Raw genomic sequence first — 26658 nt, forward strand, 5'->3', positions numbered from 1 at the left:
CTTTTCACAGTTTTTGTACCCCTCTGATCTGCCTCACCTTCGAGGTCTAGTGTTCACACACTCCCACTCTTCTTCCTCCTCCTGCTCGTGACAGTGGGAGAGGGGGTTCCTTCTTTCTCTGTGATGCTGACAGATATGAGCGGTGGCATCTCTTTTACCATTTTTTTTTTTAGCTGCCTGCGTCTCAGGGCTCACAGCGCTTCCAGTGAATAATGTACACATGCGCATTCACATGCAGCAGCCACGAGTGTGCATTAAAAACGCGCGCGGACCAAATCGCGCGCATCACGCCGCTCCTCACACAAGCGCTCGTACAGGTGTTCCATTAACCTTGCAGGCTGACGGTGTCTCCAGGTAGCTTCATTATGTTGCATGATTAGGTTTAAACTAGATTGTTGCTTTGAGGGCACACACACACACACACACACACACCAACACACCTCCTTCCCTCCCTCGCTGGCCCCCATTGTCAGAGGGCACCCGCGATGTAGTCATGCTTTTCACCATAGATAAGTGGCTGTGTGAGAAATTGTGTGCGAGACCCTTCCTCCTCCTCTCCCCGCCTCCATGCATTAATAAAGAGATGTGGCACCAGGTGCCCTCTGTGAGAAAGAGCCAGTGAGGGAGCCAAGTAGCATTGGATGAGGAGGAGGAGTCGGTAATGTGGCTTGGCATTTTAGCGCCCTCCTTTTCCTAATGGTGCTTCGGTCTCGCTGGGATTATCCAGCCGGCACGCTGTGTCACGGTCGGTAAACTGCACTGCGCCGGAGGGGAAGGCCGCGCTGAGAGGGGACAGGGGGTTGCAAGGTGGAAGTGTCAGGAGAGAGCAGGAAATGTTCTCAAAAATGCCCGCAGGTATGCAACCTTTATCAAAGTGAAGGGGCCTGAGGGAGCGCGTGAAATAACAGCCTGCTCACCCCATCGCTCTACGCTCAGGCTTCAGAGGGAGCGAGGCGTAGAGGGGTTGGAAACGGTGAACTAATGTCAGCCTGATCAATAGAAGAATATAAAAGAAAGGAAAAGATGCAAAACAAGTCTAATAGATCCTCATCATGGCTGAACTGCTGAATCGTACATGATAGTAAATCTTTAAGATCACATGTCTTTACAATTCCAATATTTCCATCAGCAATCCTTGTCATTTTTTGAGTTTGACTTTTACAGGGCAATTAAAAAATGGCTCCAAAGAAAGCACTATGTCCTGCTTGAATGTTCTGGTGGGACTACTTGAGAAAGTGTTCAGCTCTCCTCTGATGAAAAATGTCTGTAGAAATGTATAAAACCACGCTCCCTCCGGAGAGCGGTTTGGCATTTTTGTTTTACTGACGTCCCCGCCAGCCCTGCTTTTACAATACCTGTAAATTATTGCTCTGCTCTGAAGCCTCCCCTCGCCACTTTTCCTCCTCTGTCTCATCCCTCTTTGTTTCCTTAACTTTCCTCATTTACCTCCCCCCCCTCACAAATCACATATCTGTCTTGCAGCAGCCTTAACTTTTAGCTGTACAACCACATGAGCTGCGGGTGTATCTTTCACGCATTAAAATGTTTTTCTAAGTTGTTGCTGTCATAGCTCAGGTCTCAGTCCATCCATAGTCTATGAATTCATAGTAGTGCCTGATGTTTTTTTTCTCCGCCTGCTGTACACAAACATACTCAATCCCCTCCATTTCTGGCTCATCTGCTTCTCTACCACTCTGAGAACCTGGGGCTGACCCTCATAGCATATCAAATTCTACATTTCACAGCTTATTTTACTGACACTGCTGAGCAGGGGGAATATTATCCACATATTTATTCCTCTCTGGATGCTTCTCTCTGAATTTGCTGTCTACATGCACGGCCGTGTTTATCGCCACCGGAGGTCGAAAGGCCACAGACTGTCCCTGTTTTCTTTGCATGCGACCCATTAGCATCGATCTCCCGATCCACCTGAAAAGTGCAGTTAATACCAGGCGAGTAGCCGGGCTTGTTTTATTTATGAACATTTGCCCATGAAGTTATCCATTATCTTCGGTGGTTACAAAGTCTCAGTGTAGAAACTGGTAAGCTTATACTGATGAAAACTGTTTCTACCATGAGCCTGTCTGATTTAAAGTCCTTTTCCTGGCACTGATTAAACCCTTTAAAATGTATCTCTGTTCATTAAAATTACATATTTATAACATTTTTAGAAAAAAAAAAAACCTCATCCCCTTAGAGTTGTAACTCTACACCTTTGCCTTCAATTCAGTAGGTGCAAATTTATAAAAATGTAAATGCCTCTATCTCCACTAAGCAGCAACCAACCATGACGTAACCCATCGATTTGTAAACTGCCGCTCTGAAGCCTTGGTTTTAGCATTTCTGCCGTCGTCATTTTGGAGCCAGAAGTGACCATATTTTGACGAGCTGGTGAGGAGCAATCAGTGGATCCGACTCGATCTGTTTGGAAACCCCCAAACATACATGCTTTTTGAGGCCTAATATCTAATAATGATGGAGTTATTTTTAGATGGACCACCAGAAAACTAATAAGAAGCTGTGACTTTAGACAATGACATCATACTGACTTGTGGAAAAAAAACAAAGTCAGCATGACTTTGTTTTTTATGATTGACGTTAAATGGGAGTTGATGGCAGCCAGAGGTCTTTTGGAACCAATCCCTAGCGGCCCTCAGTGATATTGCACTTGGTGGTACTTCCGCTTAGGTCTCACTTTTTAGAACCGGAAGCTATGTCCAAGTTTATACAGTCTATGATCTCCACCCACCACTCACCTGCACCTCGAGCTGTTAGATCGATCATACTAAAAGCTCCAATCCAAGTTGACAGGATTGGTTCCTAAGTTTTATGATGTATGAAACGCTTTGTTAATCTGTCTTTTTCATACTTTCATACTGTCACTGCAGCTCCGAAGAAGAAATGCTCAGCCACAGTGTTGTCTATTTATTTAACTCGTAATAATTCTTCTAGCATATTAAAAAACACAATATTTTAACAAGGTTAAAAACTTGATTTTCAATGGAGGGGTTCTTTCAGCACATTTCTTTAATAATGGGACCCGGCGGCATTGTTACATCATAACTATACTATAGCTCATATTTCAGCCATGAGGTATGAAAAGGCATGACTCAAACACTTCACATCTTGCAATGGAAATTAGAATGGGCTGGTTAAAAGCCTGCTTACATGGGAGCATTGATGGATCGTGCGCTGTCCATGGCCATTCCTTTGATGCCAATCAGACGATAAGCCCTCTTTCATTTGAGGCTGATAAAATGGAAGCAAAGTGGTTAGTCTGGCCGTGTGTCACGAGTTTGTCACAGACTAAGACTTAACATGGATCATTAGGTCCACATGTCATTAAAACGTGTGGTGTGAAATCTGAGCAGCATAAAATAGTCTTTTACAGGGAGAACCAGATCGAGGGAGAGCGAGACGCCTCAGTAGTAATGCGCAGCTCTTTGTGGTCAACTAATTAAGATTAAATTGAGTGGACTGATTGTAGCGCTGTATTTTCAGCATGTGGTTTGGCCTGTCAACAGCACTGTCAGAGGAAAAGGAAGAATGTGGGAACAAAGGAAAGATGGGAGCAGCTTTAGTCTCTCGGCGTGTGAAGGACGTGACAACTCATCAGCTGTTTCAACTCCAGTCAGACACACATCCCAGCTTCCGGTTTTTACATTTAAAAACATACAGCTGTGTTTACCATCCATAGCGGAGCTATCTCAAAGCTGACCAATGTGTGTGACAAGTTTTATTTTAGAATGTGTGAAATTAGCCCGCAGATATGTCATATCAGAAAAGTGTAACCAGAAACACAGAAAGAGAGAGCAGTCAGGCTGAATAAATAGACTTGGTGGCAGTTTTTATGAGCTCCAATGACCCATCCAATTCTGGCGACACACTCCTGAAAATAAAATGTCGTGACATAGCTGACATTTAAAGTGTAATTAATTCCTACAATAGTGCCAAAGGTACCAAGTGATGGGGATCACATACTTCACAACAACCAGCGGTACACAGAACGTCAAATACGCAGTTTGTGCTATATAGTTGTAGTACTTCAATTATGCTTGTTCATTTTAAACTAATACATTTAATTGAGCAGCTGCATGTGAACTATGAGACATGCTGTCTTTATTTAGGTGCTTTTATTTTGTCAGTGGTTAAACTATTGGATTATAATGAGCATCTGCTCCATGTTGCATCATATTTTGTCTGGAGTATTGAATCTGCCTATACATGTGCAACATGTGTATCATTAGGAATGTAACGGTACATGTATTCGTTTGTACGGAAAGTTCAGTTTGGTATAGTACACACCAAGAGCCAAACAATTACTGTATTGTATGCCTACATACTTGCGCTCCCTGAACAAAAAGGCGAACAGGGTTAGCCCTGAAACCTTAGCAGACACTTTGCTATTTGTTATTAAATTTGTTGTTTTTGAATATACAGGATCAGGGTGGGAAATTAACTTTTTGAAATGTGAACATTTATCAGCCACTGATGGATAAACGTTCAAATCTACTAGCCACTCAATTCTACATTATTATTTTGGGTCTGAGCTCTACCAGCTACTTCCATATTTTACCAGCATTTGGTTGGGAGCTGGAGCTTATTTCCCACTCAGTATGGTACACTGCATTTGCCTTAACTGTCACATTCAGAAAATATGGCCGGTTAGTGACTTTAAATGATTTTAGTTTTTAAGAGATACATAAAAAATTCTTTTGATTGTTTTTGTTTTTTTCTATACGGTACAAAAATTTGACCAAACTATGGACTTAAAAATTTAGTTTCACACCAAGCTGTGAATTTTGTAGACCATTGCAGACTGCATTCCACTTAGGGAAGGCCCTGCTATTGTCCATGCTGGTCCATTATCATGACTCACTGGGACACTGGAACTGAGTCGTCATTGATATAATTGATTGCACCTGCACTTTTCCTGCTGTGAGAAGTCCAAAAATTGTACCATGACAACAGCCATGTGGACCCAGAGAGGAGCTGACCCAGACAGCACAGTTAGAATTATGTGTAGAATTTAAATACCTGCTCTATATGTTATACTGTTGGTTCTGTCAGAAAATAGTAAAATATTCCGATATATTATGTTATATGTTATAACCACTCCAAGGTGATGGGTTGCTTTTTTTTTTGTGTTAATAGAAGTACAAAGCAAAAATGAAAAACGGTATCTGAGCAAAACAATAATCTTCATATCTGAAAAGCAAGTGAATGTTTGCTTTTAATCCTTGAAAGATGACTGAAATAATGAGTGAATTGGGGGTCAATGTTCAAAGGTTGAAGTTTTTTTTTAATGTTATATACACAGAAACATATCAGTCAACTGAGCAATTAAATTCTCAAGATGTGACAACAGCATCTACCAGTCATTATACTAATACATATAAAGCAGAAAAAGAGCAATATGTTAAAAAAAAAAAAAAATTAAAAAAAAAAAAAAATCTTTGAAAATAGTTGAGCATGAATTGAATATCTTTAAGCTAATTGATTAATCTCCTAATTATTTCAGCTTCAGTTGTATTTCTGGCTACTATTGTAATTGTCATGGAGCGTTTTTAAAGAGTATATTAAGCTGTTTGTTCATGACTAATCCAAAGGGGTGATGTGTTATTTTTTTGGTGTCGTGGATACCTGGGTTTAGCTTGCAAGCTTGGAAGTAACATGCACAGTGTTTCTCATTAGTTTGCACAGAGCGTGAAACTGTAGCCGAATCTTGGGTGTTGAATTTCAGATCTTCTACGTTTTAGCTCCCGGCAGCAGCAGGACATTTCGTTTGGAAAAACTGTGCCTGCAGATAGGACATTACTCATTTTATTGTCACTTCTACAAATTGTATTCGGGCTCAGATTTTGCTGATACAATGGCATTTGTGAGACATTTAAAATGGGTCTGTGATTGTTGGTAAAATGATGCTCCGTCTACCTGTGTGCTGCTGCACCTTACTGAGAATCGATGTCCACTTTGACAGTTGTCCAGTCGTACATCGATGCTACATGTCACCGGGTCTCATCTCAGGCTGGCCGGGCGCTTCCATTTAGCTCATACATTTATCTCCATTTGCCCATCCATTAATCTCCCTTTACTGTAACCCATCCAGCTACTGGCTAGCCAAAGCAGATGAGACGCCCCATTACTTATTTAGCACCACTTTAAAGGGGACTCGAGTCAATTGCGAAGCCGCTCTCGTTTACGGTAACAACATTTGCCGAATGGTCTCAAACAGAGCGGGCCAAGATGAGATTGAGCGAGATGGAATCAAGTCAATAAAAAAACATGGTGAACGATGTGCCCTGCGGTCAGATAGTTAAGTGAAGGTCAACCTGCCAGGGCATTGTGTAATCTGGTGGCTCTCTGGACGGTGACAGGCAGACACATTCGTAAAGGCCTCGGTGGAAAAAGTTGCCGGCCTTCAATATCCCCCTAAATCGGTGTGACCAGAAGAGGAGAGTGATCATTTTTCCCCTGGTAATGAAATTTTTTTTTGACCCTCATATTATAGTAGATCCTTGTTCTGTGGATGGCAACTTTTGATGCATTGAGAGCTCATGTGAAAGGACATACGATAAGGAGGGTTATGGGAGAGAGAGGACGGATTCTCCAGCCAAGGCTTTTCTCTCTTTGTGTGTTGTGTGTGTTGTGTGTGTGTAGGCCAGCATGGACACTTTACCCAACCTAATCATGATTCCCCTCCTTTATCTGAGTGCAGAGCAACTGTCCAGACCTATCCATCACAAAACACACACACACACACACACACACACACACACACACTGTCTATCTTCTCTCCTTTCTTCCGTGCTATATATTGCCGTGTATCAACCACTGACACTCTGGCAACATATTAAAAAGAGGGATAGTGGCTGCTCTCCGTTATTGCCAGGAAAGTGATTTACCATGGGGCCACATTCCCACCTTATTGATTAAAGAACATGTGTGTGTGTGTGTGTGTGTGTGTGTGTGTGTGTGTGTGTGTGTGTGTGTGTGTGTGTGTGTGTGTGTGTGTGTGTGTGTGTTTCTTCCACCATTTCTCCATCTCCCTAGGCTTTCTAATTTTCCCTCTCCGCCGTTGCTGTTTCTCCTCCTTCGCTTCTTCTTCTCCCCTTTCTCTGCTTCTTTGTTATCTCTCACTTCACTTCCCTTATCCCTGATGTTGCCCAACAACCTCCACCACTCCCCCGTCTCTCTATTTCCCTCTTTCTCTCTCTCTCATCTATTTGGCCCTGGACTCTTGTGGCTGATTGTGTGTGAGAGTACAGCTGAGGCATGGGTTTGGAAGACAGAGGAAAGTGAAAATAAGAGACAAAGAAAGAAACAAAAAAAAATTTCAGCTGTAATTTTATCTGCTGTAGCTGCAGCACATTTCATTTATTCAAATAATTAAAGGCAAAAAAATGCAGGCACTACAGGTTTGCGGCACATTTGAAATTCTGCTCAAGGAGAATTCAGAAATAAGGCTACACATACATCCTCCAGTACCACTGTTATACTGTTGGGCCATGTAATTGATGGGCTTTACAGAATGCTGAACTCACATTTAGGACTGCAGCCGATGGCAGTATTATTTAATAATTCTTTGATTAAAACAAATGTCAAAAAACTTAAAAAATGCCCATCATCAAGTCTAAGCTAATATCTTCAAATTGCCTTTTGCCAATATAGGTTATATTGTTTAGCCACACAAGTGGCGTGACTCTTATGTTAATGTCAGTATGTCAGTACATGGGATGAACAGCAGGTTCACCGCTTTAATCCACTACTACTATTTAATTGTCATAAATTTTGTAGATATTCATGGTTTCCAGGGGATACTAATGAGTTTGGTTTTGTCCTAAATTTCTTGTTGCCCCTATAAAGTTGTCATTTGTGTTTATGTGTGAAATATCTGGAAAAAATGGATGGACTTGACATTCCTATTCATAGGAATGTCTGTCACTTGAGAGAGTGAGTAATATAGTTACACCATTAGGCAGCCAAATGCCATGACTCTCTGTATTGGAAAAACTACCGCCCTAATTTTCACAAAATTTGGCAGAGCAGTGAAGCGTGGGCCACAGCAATTGCCAAATTTTGGAAAAATTGCCAAACTTTCATTGCAAGGTAGTATATTTGGCATGCAAAATGCCAGAAATCATAGAATCTAGAAGATAGTTGTAAAGTTCAACAGGGACAAAACAGCCAGTTCTAGAAATACATTGACTTCATATGACATTCCACATTCACAGATACCAGCAATCCTCTGGGATACACATGTACTTGCTCAAACTTAATACAGCAAGCAGTTGTTATGAAGCACCAGAGGTGCATTGGGAAAGAAATTCACCCTTTGACTTATCTGCTGGGACTGGACTGCCTGCAGCACGCTCTCATGCACACCCTAAATGACAGGCACACAGAGAGGGAAGGTAAAGAGACAGACAGGACAGTAAAGACTTTTTGGATTGGATGTGGCAGCCCACTGGGATTTGTTCTGGTATGTCTGATGGCCAGTACAACACTGTGGACCACTGCAGACTGGGGTTTCAGAGGGGAGAACTGTAAACTGTTCAATTATAACATCACCACAATTGTAAATGTATCCAGATATATGCAGTGGATTTGGTTGCAGATTCGCATATGATAGAAGCGTGTGCTGTTGGCTTTGATGGACATCTTTTCTAACTTTCTCCCTTTGTCATTTTTTCAGACTCATGGAGTAGAAAGTAAATGTTCATAAATGTAATTTCAACCATAGTAAATTACTTGAAGTTTATATTCCTAATAGAGATGGCTGTTAATTAAATATGGCCAGTGTCTGATCTCTTGGTAGGAGGACGGTCACAAATCCATGTTGGATGTTACACATCGACCGATTCAGATTTAATTTGCCATCAGTGTGACAGGGGTATAAAACTGTTCTGTGACAAAGTTGGTACCTCTTCTACAGTTTAGTGTACACTTCATTCTCCTTATCTTTACCTCTCTTTCTCCTGTTTTCTTTATGGTCATTTCTGTGCTCTCTCTATTTGTTCATTCCACTTGCCTCGGCTGTCTCCTAGGCCATTAATCTATACCGCTCCAACCGCTCCTCTGGGCCAGACCAGGCTGTGGCGCCACTCACTGCGCGCTCTGAAAGGCCACTGTGTTCATACAGATATGAAATGACGTACAGAGACAGAGAATGGCTTTTAGAGAAAGCACCTAGAGACATAAGATAAGTGGACAGAGAGAGAGACGTAGGAGGAGAAATGAAAATACTCGCTTCCCTTCGTGTCATCTAAGACAGAAGTAAAAGAATCATGTATTTGAGAGGGTGAGATGATGATTGCCTGAACAACTGCACTGAGGTTACTGTGGTGTCTGCCCTTTGAAAAAGGTTGAGATTTCAGGAGATTAATATGCTGTTGGATCACACTGGGGGATTTCTGGGTCGCCAGGAGCCGGTCTGGACAGGCAGCAGCCGTCAGGGGTGACAGGGGACTCAAGCAGATGGCCTGGCCTAATCAGGGAGGGAGCGCTGTCCTGTGTGTGCATTGTACCTGGGGTAGAGATAATGTTGGGGAAAATAAATGTACGTCTGCATTGGTTTAGTAGGAAAGAACAATGAAGAGATTCAGCAAACTTGGCGGTAAAGATTGCCTGGCCCAAAGCTCTGTCATTAACCATCATAGAAACTATTGGAGCTGACTGAGTTGGGAAATTGGTGCTCAGCACATCTGAACTCGATTTTGTTTCAGCTTTAATGTAATTGAGTCTCGAAGAAGGAAACATCAACCTCTGATTTATTAGATATTTCCGTGTATGGTTCCTTGCACTTCAATCTATAAAAGGCCCTTTTTATCCAGCTAAGTACACAAAACAACTGACTAATCTGACCTGTTTCTGAACAGCATTCTCTGCATGTATTCACAGTGTTGGTGAAGCCGGTGCATTTCCTTTATATGCCATCTCTCAGGGGAAAAACATGACCACTTATTAACATCAAATTAATGTGTAATTATATGCATGATAAATCAACATTGTTGTCTTTGAAATGACTACTCATTTGAGTTTGCTGATTTTTTTTTAAATTTTTTTTTGTGGTTTTCCAGACTCAGCGGCGACTCAGTGTTTACTTTTTTCCATTCCCTCAGAGTTTAACGTGTTCTCACCAGGTAGCTGGATAGTACAATCAGGTTGTTAATGCTGTCGAGGGTGTCACTGGAGGCAGGCAGTGTACAGACAGACCATCCCTCAGCTGGGGGACTTGGGCTCAAATTGCCTGAAATCACCCAATAAATGACTGGCGTTGAACTAGGATAGGTCCAAGCAGGGAGAGATTTTCTGGTAGAGACAGTTCGGTGTGAGTTAGGAAGTTTTTGAACAGTTTATGTTCAGTGGCTCATTGACAGTAGTTGTTGAACACAGAGGGTGTTAGTTGTTCATTTTATGTTTCCATTGACAGTCTGTGGATTCAAACCACTGAGCTTTCCAGTCATAATCATACTTTCCTTGCCACTGTCCCTGCTGTCAGGGCCTAAAGTCCTAACAAGGGAAGTCTTGACTGCAGAAGTTGTCATTTCCTACTCATTCCTTCTAAAATGTCGCCTTAACAGGAACATTTTAATGAAGGCATTTAATACATTTCTTCTAAGGAACGTGGTGTTTTGGGTGGTGGTGGTGGAGTTTTGTTCTTTGTTAAATTGCCTTTTTGTATTGCACAATGCATGCTCACAGATTACTTTTTTTTAATATTCAATTTAGTATTCTGCCTGTAGATGAAAATCCCCCACCCTCTGTTGTTTGGTGCAGGGTCAATCAGTAGGAGTGTGGTCCTCTGGAGCAGGAAAGGGTTAAACATTTTGTTCTGGGGAACACTGTGCATACGAGGAGGATCAAACCTGAGGCCCTCCACTCTGAGGATGACCTCGGTAACCGCTTGGCCATGCCGAAGTCAATAATGCGCGCTAATGTAAGTGAGGGAAAGACCAAAATGTGGAGCCTTTGTTGCTTCGTGGTGGCGGGGTCAGGATACAATCCAGCCCTGCAGCAGCTCTATGGTAATTACAGGAAGAACAAATCGAAGATGCGGGGCATCTCCATGGCGACAGAGGTGATGTCGTGATCCGTGCTGCCGGCGGACTCTCTGTAGCTGAGGATGCAACCACATTTCCACACGGCCAGTCAGCTCGCAAACTTCTCCGTTGTAAATCACTGTCACTGTAGCCACTCCTCCCGCTCCCGTCCACATTGTCTCCTATCTCTTGCCCTTGCTCAATTCTCCTGGTCTCTTTTTTCACTCCCTCATTGCTGGTCTGTCTCTCCTATTGATGTCTGTATCTCTTGATCTCTCCTCCTTGGCCGTGCAGTCTAAGCTGGTGGTGTTGAAAGAGATGGATGCTCACTGCCCTCAGTAATCTCCGCTGCAGCCATTTAGATAATTAAGTCACTATTCTTTCACTTGCCTTGTGTCCCGCTACCAAAGCCAAGCGACACACATACTCATGCACAAGGCCACATGCGCGTTACAGTAGTTCCCATAATGCAGGAGCCTATATGATAAGTCAGGTTTTTTTTTGTTTTTTTTCTTCTCTTCCGACTGCTATGTGTGTTTTTGTGTGCATATATGTGTGTATCCGTGCAGTGAAAGCTGTTTGTTTTGATGCTGTTGTTGGTTTTTGTTTGGAGAACAGAGAGATTTGCAAAAGGATGCAGCAGAGAGAGAAAAGGCGACAGCTGCCATGGGCCACAGAGAATACGCACAAAAACATACACACGCATGCACATAAACACAAGCACAAAGACGCTGCGTGATTGGCATCTGGAAATTTGCTGCTCCCACACCCCAAAGAAGAAAAAAAAAAAACATTTAGAAAGGCTGGATGGGAAAGTGCGCACGCTAGCCTCAGGGTTTTTCTCCAGCTTTGTGTCTTGCCGTTGTGATAATGTGGTGTTTTGTTGAAAGTCAGTGTTTTAATTAAATGAGCAGCAGCGTGCAGTGGTGGAGGTAGCAGTTCCCCTTTGTTCCTCAGGCTAATCACATGCCCGCGATACTGATGGACAAACACTGGCAGCGTGTTTCGAACTCGGTCATTGCAATATTTTATAACGCCTCGGCCATTCTTGTCTGCACGGGCGCCGGTGAGAGCTGACATTTTGCAGAGAGAAAACTCTGGCCCATGCTGTTTTCATCATGCAAAAGTAAAAACAGACCCCGTGTGTTCAAACTACAAACAAGCAGCTTGGAAACCCTTGCATCATGTCCTATCCCCCACAGAAACACGCATGAAGCACGCACGCACGCACACGCACGCAACTGCATTTATTTTTTTCCAGATTGGACCAAAGTTTTACTTATTAATGCGCTGCTAAAAGAATTGTGCTGATGCACGCTGAGGCTGTCAGTGGTACAGGTATATGCAATATTTCTAAATCTTAAGGAAAAATAACCCTTAGCCTCAGTTCCGTTTTATTTCTCTTCTCTGTCTACCTAATACACTTGATCCCTTTTTTTTATCCACTTTGAATGATTTGGCCTTTGCTTGCATGCTTTATCAAAGAGGAGATGATCAGGAAGTGTCTGTCTCAAAATTAGGCAGTGTGCGCATGTCACCCACCAGTGTTTCATCCATCAAAGTGTCAGATTAATGTACAGAAGTGCCATTTCTCACTATCATCTCTGAACCTCTGTGGAAATCCTAATAGGCAGATGAGATAAGGGAATGTGAGGTACTGGATTCAGATTAGGTCTGCTCAGAATGGCTGGTGATTACCTCGTGGTTTCGGGTTTATCTGCGTGTCAAACACTCCCCAGCTGTCCTGTTGCAGTAGTTGTTTAAGTAAAACCAGCCCACAATCTTCTAATCTGGTAAAACGGAAGCTATTTTTGATTTCAATGGTGCCTAAACTGGTGGGTCCTCTTTTTCAGAGGCACTACATTTTTATGATACCCTCCTCACTCCGCGGTGTCTACGGATTCCTCTCAAACCACTAATGAGGTGGACGAATAGCAGCGAAGTACTAATTCCCCTCAAACCGCTGGGATTAATTCAGCCTCCTAATGCAGAGAATCAATTCCAACAATAGGCTTGTTGGTTTCCATGCCAGCAGGTAGCTGCATTTATCTTTGCTTCTTTATCCCTGAGGGTTACCCTTTCTCTTCCTATCTGCAACACCCCACAACTCACCTGCGCACGCACGTGCACGCGCACGCACACGCACACACACACAAACAGTGCTTGAGCGCATGATAGACACCAAAGTTCATTTTTTTCCTTTCCTGTTTGCCTTTCCTCTCACTTCTGCTCTGTTGTTCTTGGTTTTTTTTTCTTCTTGAACATCAATTATGTTTCTCCTGTATCACGTCCTTAAGAAGGAAAGTTAAAAATACCCAGGAAGGCCTGTTTCTTCGCTGACAGTTCAGTTTGCTTCATCAATCAGTACTTTTATAAAAGTGAGAGGAAATGAACACAAAAACTGCTGGAAAGAAAAAAGTCTCCAAATGGAGAATTTACTCTTCCAGTACATTGCTTAATTAATGACACGTATTTTTGGTATGCCCAGATGTGTGTGTGTGTGTGTGTGTGTGTGTGTGTGTGTGTGTGTCATTGAAACATGCACCATCCAAATTGAGATAGCGTCTTCATCATCCGGTGCGTCTTGCGCTGTGCGGACTCGAGCTTGGAAGGACAATTTAAAAGGCCTGAGACTGTGGCTTGCTTCGCTCTGGGCTATTCCTGTACCAACAGTCTCTCCCATTATTTAAATATCAGGGTGAATACCTCTGTTGTCCTGGAGGAACTGTCAGCACATTTACTTGTGTGTGTGTGTGAGCAAAGTGCACACACCTGTGACAGTTTCTGTGTGTGTGTGTGTGTGTGTGTGTGTGTGTGTGTGCGTGTGCGTGTGTGTGTGTACGTGTCTCCCACTGGGCCGCTCATTTACAGCAATATCTTGTCCTCCTAAGGTTACAGCATACCTACTATACCCGGCCCTCATTTGTACCATCCAGACATGCTGATGGACGAATTGATCATTAGCACAGAGCTGTGACTGTAGCAGGTGTCTGTTTCTGTCTGTCTGTCTGTCTGTCTGTCTGTCTGTCTGTCTGTCTGTCTGTCCGTGTGTGTGTGTGTGTGTGTGTGTGTGTGTGTGTGTGTGTGTGTGAGCATGGTGAAAGCCAGGCTGTCACTGGGTCAATAGAAGTAAACACTACTACAGATTGGAAATGGAGACCTTCCTCTGGGGGAGTATCCGTAGCAGGAGGAACTGCTGGGGGTATTAAACACAGGGCAAAATGTGCCAGCAAAGCAAACATCACACCCCAGAACAGAAGTTTGACACACAGCCCGCCCCACTCCACCCTGATCCCAACCTTAACACCCTTCTCTCTATTTCAGGCTGCACACACACCCTCCAGTTTCGTTCGATCTCATTTGCTTGCGCGTTTGCTCGCTCACACTGCTGGCTGTCTCTCCGTCGCCGCCACGTTCTGTCCATCTGTTCCACTCCCTCTTTCCTCACGTCTATCTGCGAGTCCCTGCATATTCCCACATGGCTTTGTTAACTCGGCTCTGTCACACACACCCAACATGCGGTGTGTTGCCTCGGAGTGACAGATGCTATCCTAAAGGGTGTGTGTCGCACGTTCCCACCTGCCAGACAACTTTTTACTTCGGCTCATCACCGCGTCAATGCTCGAAAATTATCAAAGACTCCTGATTTGCACTGTGTGGTGTTACAACTCACACAGACACATGCAGGTCATCACCATGGTGATAGCGCTGAGGTCACGATGATGTCAGCCACAATTGGCCTTGCACACATGCAGACACGAGTGTATGCCCACACACATACATACCCCTCTCCTTCCACTCCTTTACTGCATTTCTTGTGTATGTAAATACCCACACTCTCACTTTTCTGTGTCCGTTGCACATGCATTAGGAACATCGTATGCTAGGTGGAATTTGGATTCAGCAGTGCTAGTGTAGCCTTTTTTATTTTTTTGTTGTTGAAACAGGAGACAAAACCGCCCAGCGACCGACACACTCTGCCTCCACTGCAGCTGACGGCTTTAAACTCCTGACGTGACTGACAACACAATGGAGAATGCCAGTCAGTCAGCTCATTAGGTTTGATTGCTGACATAGTATCTCTCACTTTCTACCTCGGCTTCTCTACTCATGTTGGAAACCAGAGCCTTTTTTGTTACTATTTGGGCTTTCGGAGGATTAGTAATTATAATCATTTGTTTAGTTTTTCATCTCTCGGAGAAGAATTCTCATTCATCAGCTGTTACTTTCAGTAGGAGTCAGAAAATAGCATTTGGCGTGGGAAATGCTGATACCTTCAGGTAAGATTATTAATATGCTGACAGGATTGCAGGAGCTGAAGAGCCTTGTTAATTGCTGTAGGCTATGACTGAAATGTTTTCATTATATCCTCAAAAATTTAAAAGCTGTTAGATTGACTTAACATGTGAGCCTTGCAGCAAAGGTTATGGTCTCCTCTCTGAAAGACCATTCTTTGTCTGGTCCGGGGCTGACAGTGACTTCATTGGATGTGAAAGAAAATGGGCTGATCTTCATTGGCACCATCTCCCCAGAGCGGTGCAGCGCGAAGCGAAGTGTCATTGGAGATGTGACGTATTTAAGTGTTTATCTGGTCTGGCACAGTTCACAGGTGTGGTGGGTGTTGGTTTCCGCGGGCACTTCTTAGAGCGAGATTTCTTTTAACACCTTCTCATACTTACCACAGCACACACTCTCAGGCCTCAAATGATGCGAGTTCATCACACACACACACACACACACACACACACACACACACACACACACACACACACACACACTTTAAAAGGAGTTGCAGAAAAGTAGCTGTGAAGGGAATTTAAGTCTCTGTAATTAGTCGCCTAAATCCTTCTGTTCACCAAGGACCATAAATGTAGTGGGATTTGTCTCGGTGACACCCATTCTACAGGGATCAGTTACCAGCCTCCAGTTGCACGGCACACACTTGCATGCATAGTGCAAGGATGACAGGAATTCACTTCGAGGATAGTGCACATATTAAAAAGTGGAGCCAAGATTCTGTAAATGCCACTTTGGAAAGTGAGTGATAGAATGTGAAACATGGTCATTTGAGAGCCTTGTCTACACAGAAACAACAGCATTTGGCATTTGTGAGAGGTACTTAAAGCATTTCATGTTTACATTCAGTGTCAAATGAAGAAAGGAAATGAGGAGTTCAGTGGCATCTTGTTGCGAGATGTAACATTATATAATGAGAGACCATAATGATGTCACTCTGTATGTAGGTGACCATTGTGAGCAGTGTTGTAAATCAAAAGCAGGACTGGATTCATGTCATACTGACTGTGTTACCATATCCCAAGTTCCAGATCTGACTTGTATCATTTATAGTGAACCAGGCCAGGAGGAAACATTGAGAGTTTATTTAAATATTTAGATTATACCATCATAGCAGAATCTTTTTATCCAAGAGTTACATCTCCGACTGTTCCACTCCTGACTTGATGTTCTATTCCTGTGAGATGCACTGTGTTACACAAGATAACATGCAATCACACTCTGAAAAGCTTGTTTCGGTCCAAAATTAGAAACCGTCTCTGCATCTTACTAGCGCCACACTGCTCCTAAACCTTTTAACACATGCATGCTCAAACTCCTTAATGGCACTATCACCTGTCATAATAATGGAAATATAGTAGCACTAACAGGGTTTTCCCTGCCATTAAAACACTTAAGTGCAGCACCCAAGTGTTTTTTCACAGCACCTGAGCCACTATGACTTCACTATAAACTTGGTTATGCCAGGAGATTATTATTTTTAAGGTTGATAGTGCATTTCTAAAATAAATATAGTCATAGTCTGAAACCACGTGAAAAGAGTTTTTAGTCAAATAACTGCCCACCACCCCCCACAACTACCACAGCACCTAAATAGTCCAAAAACAGGGAAACCCTGACTTGGTACTTAATAAATTACACTCCACTTGCGATAAAACTATTCAAAACATACATTTAAAAATATATATACTCATTAACATTAGGTCATATATAATATAATTAAAACATATTTTTTAATTAGTACAAATATGTGCATAAGGGGCTTTTACATAATGTATTTCCATATGAATGCACAAGCATTAATTCAGCGGCTACGCTAAAAACATTCTCATTATGTTACCTATTACTGGCACAGGCAGCCATAATCCTTTATACACTGAAGAATGGATACTAAAATAAAATGTAAGCACAAAGTCAAATTGTGACAACAGCAGATCCTCTAATATTTTTTTTGGCTGCATCCACTCACTAATGTTAGAGTGCAAACAGGCCAGGAGTTTTATGGTGGTGTTGCGTCACTCATTTTTGTGCAAAACAACATGAATCAGTCTACTTTCTCATTCGCCTGCCTACTGGACGTAGACTGTCTGCTGCAGAGCAATTGGCCCCCAGTGCATATGTTTTTGTTGGATTTGCCTTCTTATTTCAAAGAGGACATGCTGGGAAATAGATGTTAGTGATTGGTAGAAATTCTATTTATTTTTTGTTTTAGAACATTACAATAACAAAAATTCAGATAGTGTACGTGTAAAGGTGGGAAGATGAAATACACACCTGTCAGTCTACATTATGGAGGCCATACCAAATGTAAACGGCAAATGTGATGCAGCAGGGTTTTACGTACACACCCAAGCTTCAATTACACTGTAAAGCTGTAAAAGTGATACTGTGATGGCTTTGAGTACATTGAGGCCATAGCAAATAACTATAATAATAAAACATCTACCTAGCCAGCGCATAAATCATGTGCGTAAATTTAAATGAAATCCTGCCGGCAACACTGTTACCTATAAACACTTCTTAATTAACTATATTATGCTCTACATTTGTATGAAACTCATACATTGTAAAAGGCACTTTCACCCACTCCTACTGTGACAGTGTTACAAAGCATAAATAAATGACTGATTTTGACTGTGGAATTAATGCTTTGCCTCCTGCTAACAGTCATTGTGGGTTTCTTTTAACTGTGACCAGGATCTTTCCGATGCCTTAAAGTGGGTTTATTAACCTGACCTCAACCTTAAACAGGGTTTCCACATCAGTGCCAGTCAATGCCAACCAGCTACCCGTTTTGGCTTTGACTGTAAGAGGAGTTATTGGTTAATTAAATTTTCACAATCCAGCCCTTCACAAGTTACTTCATTACCTTTGCTCAGTTTTTAAATGGAGAAATTAGCGATGAGCAGGAAAGGAGGAGATTTCTAGTGTGTACGTAACTGTACTTTTCATTCTTTTCCCTGTGCTGGTTGTTGCTGCCTCACTGAAAGTTATCCCACAAAGATTTATTGTATGACCTCATGCAAACTTTGTTCAATAGCTTTTGTGCATAATCCAGTGGATGGATTTTTTTTTTTCTCAGGTACACCCGTGTGCTCCAAGGTTTACTGGAAAACAAAACACTAGTCTGTTTTTCAGTAAATAACTGTCTAGACGAGAGAGCCAAGCGGATGCACAATGGCATGTCTCCACTTCACATCTGAAAAGGATTGATACAAAATAAATTGGACAGGATTGTGAAAGCAAAAACACTCTGGCCTCAATTCTGACTTTTGTGGAGATAATGTCCCATTTTTTCTTTCCATGTTTTTTTATACGGAGGAATATTCCGATTGCCCTCTTATTTCTCAGCCGAGGTGTTTAGCCCAGGAGATAAGAGAATATTACCTGGCTCTAACCCCACCATTGTTCCACTGGCTTAGCACCTTGTTACTGTCTCTGTACGTATTTTTTTTTTTAGAGATAATGCAAGCTTATTGCATTGGAAAATTTGAGGTTATTAAAAGGGGTTACTAAGGAGAGGTAGTGAGAATGAGAGCGTGAGAGCGTTGTCCCACAGCTTTTAGTCGCTCCGTCTGGCTCTATCGCAACGGATCAGCTTGCTATGTTTGCGCAGAGCAGACCTTGTACGAGAGAGAAAGAAACAAACTGAGGGTTGAGAGAAGGAATAAAATTCATGATGAAAAAGAATGTCGGCGAGCACAAAAGAGAAAGACACGAAGGAGGAAAGAGTGAGTGTTTTAGCCAGTAAATAAATGGATGGTCACAGCAGTTGAAGTTACAGTAGGGCCACTGCTCCCACCACAGGCTGCACAGCGTATCGCTTCAAAGCTTTGTAAAGAACCTTTTATTTCCAGCCAGCTCAAAAACTCTCATGGAGTTTTTTTTAACATGCGTGTTGTCATCACATCTCTTTCGACACATTACGTGCATTCATTCAGTTGTGGTATATGCCGCTTTTGTGCACTCACACTGAGACACACACAGAGAAGGCGGCATTTCAAGGCGTTCCCTCCTCTGTGAGGCAAAGAAGCAGCGTGACAGACCCCAGCGTGCAGAATAAAGACTTATCATCCGCTGTCATTCTCTCCTTACAGACCAGGGGATTTTGCATGGGGCTTGCTGAACCTGGTTTGAGGTTGTTATTTATTTATTTTATCTGTTATCAAGGGCTTGGGAAGCATAACGCGTATTTGGTGAGGAGGAGTACAATGCACTACAAGCCCCTCAGTGATGGATTTCAGTACTCAGATCCTGTACCACTTTGATTTATGATATAATATAAGAGTGATACGCTGCTCATACTGCACAATAGCGCCGTACTCCATTCTGATGTAATTCCAGCTCACTGTCGCCTCTTACCCTATCACAGCCTGGTGTGCTTGAAAAGGGGAGAACCCTCAAATGCACTTCAAGGGCAATGTGATTGAATTAACCAGCCATTAGATGTATGAGATGAGCTGTAATTGCAGGCGTATTTATCTATTCAGATGAATGAGTTTTGACCGCAAGGTCATGTTACTGCCTCGCTGCCCCCAGGACAACTCGACTGAGTGTGTACCTGTTTGTGTCTGCCGCTGCCATATTGTTTTAACGTCTCATTGTTGAGCCCTAGATGCTTCCCGTAACAAATTTTGCTCCTTATGGTGTTTGGCACTGATAGTGTTTTTTATAGACGTGCTCAGCAGCGCTCGTTTCTCTCCCTCTTGTCGCAGCCCTCGTTAATGACTGGGAGAATAGGAATTAGAGGCAACAAATGAGCCGCAGTGTGTTCCCGTCAGTCAGGTGCAGAGGGAGCAGATGCTTTGAGCATTTACACCTTCATGTCAACATGTTCTCCCCTTAATACACTTGGTGCCTCACTCTTTATGACCCCCACTCTTTTTCCTTCTCAGAAGGCATTTTGTCTGTATCTCGATTACGACTTACACGCACATAAAAAAAGTAATTTCAACCTGACTTATACCCTCTATCTCTCCATTTCATGCAGGCCTGCCCCCGTTGTTCCCTCTGAGAGAAAGAGGAAGTGATGTCACGCCACCACCACCGCTTTGAGCGGGACTACAGGGGACCCTGGGAACGGAGAGACATCCGTCCTTCTGGCCTCCACAATGGAGGAGCCAATCATAGCTGTGCCTCTGCCGTTGTCAATGGCAACAACCGTCCGGGGCTTCTTCCCCTCCCAGTCATCCCCTCCCTCCTCCCAACCCCAGTTACAGTTGCCGTGACAACATCGAGCAGCGACATAGCGGTCAAGCGAGGCATCCCGGCAGCAGGATCGGTGGCTACGGCGTCGGCCAAGGTAAGAGCCTCGTCCAAATGGATGCCGGGACGCCTGCTTCCCTCTGACTCATCCTGAAAACTTCTTCGTCTCTCCTCCTGCTCTGACAAGTTTCTTTCTAGCCTTTTTCTCTCACTGTGTCAACTTTTTGTCATCTGTGATGACTTTCCAACTGGACATAATATCCAACTTTTGCCATGCTTTTTTTTTTTTTTAAGCTTTTCAGCTTTCTTCTCTCGGTCCTCCAGTTCTCCCTCCTACTGTCTCCAAACATTTCTGCACTAGTGTGCCTGTCTTCATGGTTCAACTGTCTCAGCTCTTCAGGCTCCTTCCACTCGCTCTCTCTCTCTCTCTCTCTCTCTCTCTCTGTCTCTGCCTCCTCCTCTCTCTCTACCTTCATCCTCTACTACAGTGTTGCTGCTCTCCCTGCACTTTCTCTGCCCAATGTCCCATTCTTGCCAAACCATTTTCCTTCCATCTTCATTTTCTCCCTGTGCCAAATGGCAGGCTTATCCTGCCTTTGCCTCCTCGGTAATTTTCTTCTTTCATTATGTAAATGACCTCTGACAGTGGCTCAGATGAGTGCTGCTGTCAGAACTGATGGTTAGAGGTAGTTTTTTTTTAAACAAGCAAATAAACAAAATGGACTAGATCATTAGATAAGCCCTCAATCGATGGCATAAATTAAAAGAATATATATCTCCCATAGCTGCACTATCAGTGAACATAATATTTAATCCAAAATGTGTCATTAAGCTGTTTTAATAAGGCCTCTAGTGACTTAGATCGTATACATTCCTCATTTGATTGTGTGTTGTATTTGTGTTTGTGAAAACACTGCAGCTTGGAAATGTCTGAGTGGTATAGTCAGAATCCGTACAGTTTGTGTTCTCCACCCCCTCGTCCTGGGATTTGCTAGCGAGCTGGCTGTCAGCAGCGTGTGAAGAGAGGGGCCTTTACCAAAAAGGAGTTAGACATTTCAGCCTCTCCCCTGCCTCTGCTTCCATGGATACCATTCATCGTCTCTCAACACTCCTCCTCACTATCAGATCCTTTGCTTTTAATTTGAACTTCAGCAAATGCTCTGGCACCTTCTTGTGTCTCCTGGTCTTGGTGGGGTCTGCACTGTGAGAGCAGAGGTAAACAATGCTCTGGTTATTTAGCCCATAAGTGCACATCATTAGATTCTCTGCTGAATGCACTGACCACAGACTGTAAATCTGCTCTGGCACCGCGTCGGCCCCTCCTTTTGTGCAGCTGAATAATTACATACATTCAGACAAAGTCTCGCCAACTCCCACTGTGGCCGTTGTCATCATTCAATGGCTGCCACAGCAATTAGGTACTTTGCCTTGCACGTGAGTGCCCACTTGTTTAAAGCCACAGTATATATGAGAGTGTTTGTGTGTGTGTGTGTGTGTGTGTGTGTGTGTGTATACGTTTGTGTGTGTGCGCGTGCAGCAGATATACAGAGAACATTCCCAAAATGCCATTCGCTTATCTTTATTCCGGGTTTTTACCTATTTACTTTCTCTCGCCTCTGACAGTCCTGTGATGTAGGCAGTAAAGATCAGCACTGTTTAAAAAGGGAAATACATCGTATTCTCGGTTCTGCTTTAATTATTGCCTGGAAAAGAAACGGCGGCCTCCAGAACTGGCCAACACCGTAGGGGCCTGTCTCTCTGTCTCCTTCCTAGCTGCGTGCTGTCCTCACATGCCCTCTCTCTCTTTCTGTCATCTTCGATCAAAGCTGTTGGTGGTCACAAAGAGTCGGATGGACGGATGCAGCGCTCTCTCCATGGTCCCTGTGTCTCTGCTCTGTCCATGGCTACACTAAAAAGCTGACAGACTCTATTGATTTCCACTGTTTGGAGACTCTCTCTTCATAAACACAGCAGCCCAACTGGAGACAGAGTCCAGCAGCGAGACATCTATAGAGGTGTGTGTGTGTGCGCGCGCGTGTCTGAAAGTGATACCTCTGCACACTCTACTCTGTGTAAAAAAAAAAAAAAAAAAAAAAGAAGCATTAATGGAGAGATCATCTGAACAGAAACGGTATTGTTTTATTTTACTTTGCTTTTTCTTTTTTTTTTTAGATGTTATAAATGACCTTTCTTCATGTGGTTGGCTTCAGGTTTAATAATGAAGGAAGGACTTATACCAGCTCGGTGTGATGTCGCTGTGTATCCGGGTGCATGTGCAGGCACTTGCTTGTAGGTGTGCTTATGTGTGGGTGTGTGTAGGGCAAATCCTGAGAGTTGAGAAGTACCATCTGGCTGCATCATCCATCGTAATGTAAAGCTAACCACACGGAACAGTGAACTGTAGTTATTATACAGCTACACTTAGTTATCACTGCCAGACAATTAATTAATTATTTAATTGATTTAATTTATTTTCATCTTGTAGTCACGGCTGTATAGACACAGCACACGCTATATGCTTTTTATTAATAACAAAACAATTCCTGTCTCCTGCTTGATAAACAGGACATGTGGAAAGTCTAGTTTCATTTTGTATGCTAGTTGTTCTTCCAAATGATCCCTATTGTATTATTTCTGTAGAAAAACTGAATTTATCAGGTACTAATTAAATAGATTTTTTATTTTTATTTAAGCAAGCCTGGTAGCAGCTAAGCAGACTAATGTTGGGTTAACAAGACAGATCTTCAATGAATAAACCAACATTTCACTACGATCGGATTGTTTTTCTCCATCCAAGTGGTGTGGCGGCTTATGTTAATTATATGCAAGCAGAGACTAGCAGATGTCTGGCTGTATGTAAACACTGGGTTACCTTATTGGCATTATTTACTTTTATTGTTTAGAATTTCACAAAAAAATTTCCCCACAAAAAAATCTACCGGACATGCTTTTTATCTGTATCAGTTCTTGGGCTCAGCTTGTGTATGAATGTTATTTAGAAAATAAGTGTTATCCGAACAAATTTTTTTCATGCGGCTGACTGAGCGATAAAGAGAGAACTGTGTGAGCTGACTAGCAGCTACAGCGTAGCATTAGCCTTGAAAGCTTGGCAGACACTGCGTTTTTTTATGCATCTTGTTCACTCGGCACATTTTAATCGGCGGTCCTGCACAGACCCAATGTACTGTGCTCACAGAACAGAAACTGACTGAATGTTCAGTAATGCCTGTACAAACAAGACGAGTGTGTGTCCATAGTGTAGACACAAAGAGAGGAAGGTGGCGTTATTTGGTGCCATTTCTAAGCTGAAATTGCCCTACTAGGTTTAATAGTTATTTTAACTTAATCATGAATTTGCATCACTTGTGTTAATGAAGCTTTTTCTACTTTATTTTATACTTGAGCATAAAAATCGTCTGTTTTCAACCCCTGAATCACAGTGCTAGATTCAAACGCTGATCCACAAAAGGATTGTGCTTTTAAAAAATATATTGACTTCTGGGGGACGATTCGGTGAAAAATCCATGTTTTTAAATCTATGGTTAAACGTTTGCACTTTAATGTTGCAGCCTGTTATTGAGTGTTAGTGAGGATTTTTATGGGGTTTATGTTTGGGCTGGAGCCGGAATTTTCTATCCACTAACACATTCCTCAGAAAGTATCTTCCCACGGATTGCCCACTGAAACATGTGGATTTTCCTGCATGGACTAATCCCTTAATGTGAAAGTTTTAATCCATCCTCCCCTGATATTTAATAGTCGCAGTGCAGGATTTTTCTTCACCAGTCCTCATTTAGCACAAATCCAGGAGCTCTCGTTGATGTTAAAAGAGCTGACCGATTTATTGAGCTAAGAGTGCCACAAACTAATAATTATCTTTTTGTTTATACTGTAGGCTTATGTTGAGTCTTTACATCACTGGCATTTGCTCTGTTTACATCTCATTCATTCCTCTGTTGAGATATTTGTTTGTAGAATTTGGTGTCAGCCACAAACCATGATTGCTATTTGTTTAGCCTGTAGCCGTCTCATTAGTTTACTGTTGTTGGAAATAAACTCGTAGTCAGTTTGTTTTCTTGTATTCGGGCCTGTTTTCTGGTCAGATAGCTGAAGTACTGTGGTGTAACAAGAGGACTCTCAAGATGAAGTTAATATGATCAATTGTTGTTGTTTTGAAGCATATTCTTAAAAGAGCTGAAAAACAAAATTATATTTTAAACTGTTAGCAATTTAGGAAATGATGCATTTTTGCAGTGCTGATCATCAGAAAATATTATTTTTCTCATTTGGAAGTCTCATTTGAAATCACTTCCATCATCCTTGTTTCTAATACTGTCTCAAAACATTAATAAACAGCGGTTTTGTATCCATGAAAGCCATTTGGAACTATAATATTAACATGTTGTCATCTAATATTTTGGCGTCACATTGATTATTAGTCATTCATTGTACAAAGACGCATATACCCACACTGCTTGCATGAAAACAAAGTAGCACATAAGCCAACAGCTTGGTCAACAATGATGATGGATCAAGTTGATTTCAACTTTTAGTTCTATTTATTAAAAGCTACTTTCAATGCAGTGTTGCCTCAGCTTCGGTTATGATACCTGCCGGCATTTTGATTCTCGGCTGATAAGGATTCAGTGTAATATGCGCTGCTGTCAGTCCATTAAAGCACTTTTACCCCCAGAAAGGCCAAATGAAGATTTCTGTTCTGCAGAGCACGTCTCCACATAAACCGCCATACATCCATTTCTTTAGTCGTACAGTCTCTTTATGAAAGGATCATCCCACACAGATCTCGCCACCTGGCAGAGGTGCTTTTATAATCGCTGCTGCTTTTCAAAGTGTATTAGTACGCTTGTTGAATGCACTGGATACTCTCTGGAAAGGTCTGTCTTGAACATTGATTTGAAGATATTTGCAAAAAGTTATCCTTTTAGCTCACATGAGCATCATTAACAAAAAACTACAGTCTCCAAGAATTGACAGCAACAATCAACAGAGCTTGTCTTAAGACAAAATGGCACATTGTGTCTTGTTGGTCATTGATTTCAGCCAGGTCAGATAGCCAGTGGATTGAAACAGGACCACATACTGAGGCCAACACAACATTGAACAGCAGGTGTCGTGGCCTCACTCTGACACAATCCAAAAAAGAGAGAAAACTCACAAGAAACATGCCTCTTCCGAGGGACTTTTTTTTTTTTTGCAAGCAGTGAGACATTTGTGTCATTTTCCTAACATGTGAGTGAACAAATTGCAATGATACCCATCCTGATCAGCATTGGGAGATTTAGAATTTGTAAAGGAGTAACAGCATGTGACCTGGCAGTATGATATATATAACGACTGTCCATCACCTTTGTTGTGCATTACCAATGATTTAGTATTAATTCTTTTTTCCTAAATTTAATTAATATCTGCATGAAGAAAAACTCTCTATGTGCATGTAAGTCTTGTGTCAGGGAGCCTTGTAATGAATAGGCTGGGAGATTCTGAAATTATAGAAGCTCTACTGAGGTTGAGGCTAAAAGGGGAAAAAAGTCTTTTGAAAAATATGATAACCTTGTGACAAGTTTCCGTGAAATGTATTGAATATGAAATGATTAAAGTTTAAGAAGGCGCACGCTGGGGAAGCTGCCTGAGAGAGACAGAACAGAGACAGGAGGAGGAAGGGAAGGAGCCGTGGTGGCAGGTGAGAGTCGCTTTTGAATTAGCTCGAGATAGGAGAGCGAACTGCAATTGTTATATCAAATCCTGTAGTGGAACTCTTGTTACCCAGATAAGATGAATCTTTACATTTCCAAAGCAGACAGACTCACCATGGGGTCTTAAAGAAAACTTTGCTCCCTTATGAGAAAAGCCAAGAACACTAAACATCGCAGCAAGACAAATGATTGCTTCACAGCTTGAAATCCTGCCTTTACGCTGATTAGCATAAACTGACGGTGCATATAATTTTGAATTTTAATGGTTTATCCGAGTTGGTCAACAGTAAAAAAAATATTGTGTCATGACAAGTCATGACAGAGTGACTTGAATTAAAATTCTGAAAATTCTCCTTAAATACTAAATAGCAGAGGCTTTTCTGAGGCACCTTTATCTTTCC

At 42.3% G+C, this 26658-nt stretch overlaps 1 protein-coding gene across 1 annotated transcript in view; it reads left to right on the forward strand.

Annotated features, from left to right (window-relative positions):
• Window positions 1-26658, forward strand: part of LOC138203590 (kelch-like protein 29) — a 204821-nt gene that overhangs the window by 49739 nt on the left and 128424 nt on the right. The window contains exon 3 of the mRNA XM_069158583.1: window positions 20329-20640. Coding sequence (XP_069014684.1) covers window positions 20368-20640 — 273 coding nt within the window. The 5' untranslated portion in view covers window positions 20329-20367. The remainder of the gene's footprint in view (window positions 1-20328; window positions 20641-26658) is intronic.

The sequence above is a fragment of the Embiotoca jacksoni genome, unplaced genomic scaffold, assembly GCF_022577435.1.
Source record: "Embiotoca jacksoni isolate LCO1_2020_lvr unplaced genomic scaffold, fEmbJac1.0.p SCAF_23, whole genome shotgun sequence".
NCBI classification, from domain to species: domain Eukaryota; kingdom Metazoa; phylum Chordata; class Actinopteri; family Embiotocidae; genus Embiotoca; species Embiotoca jacksoni.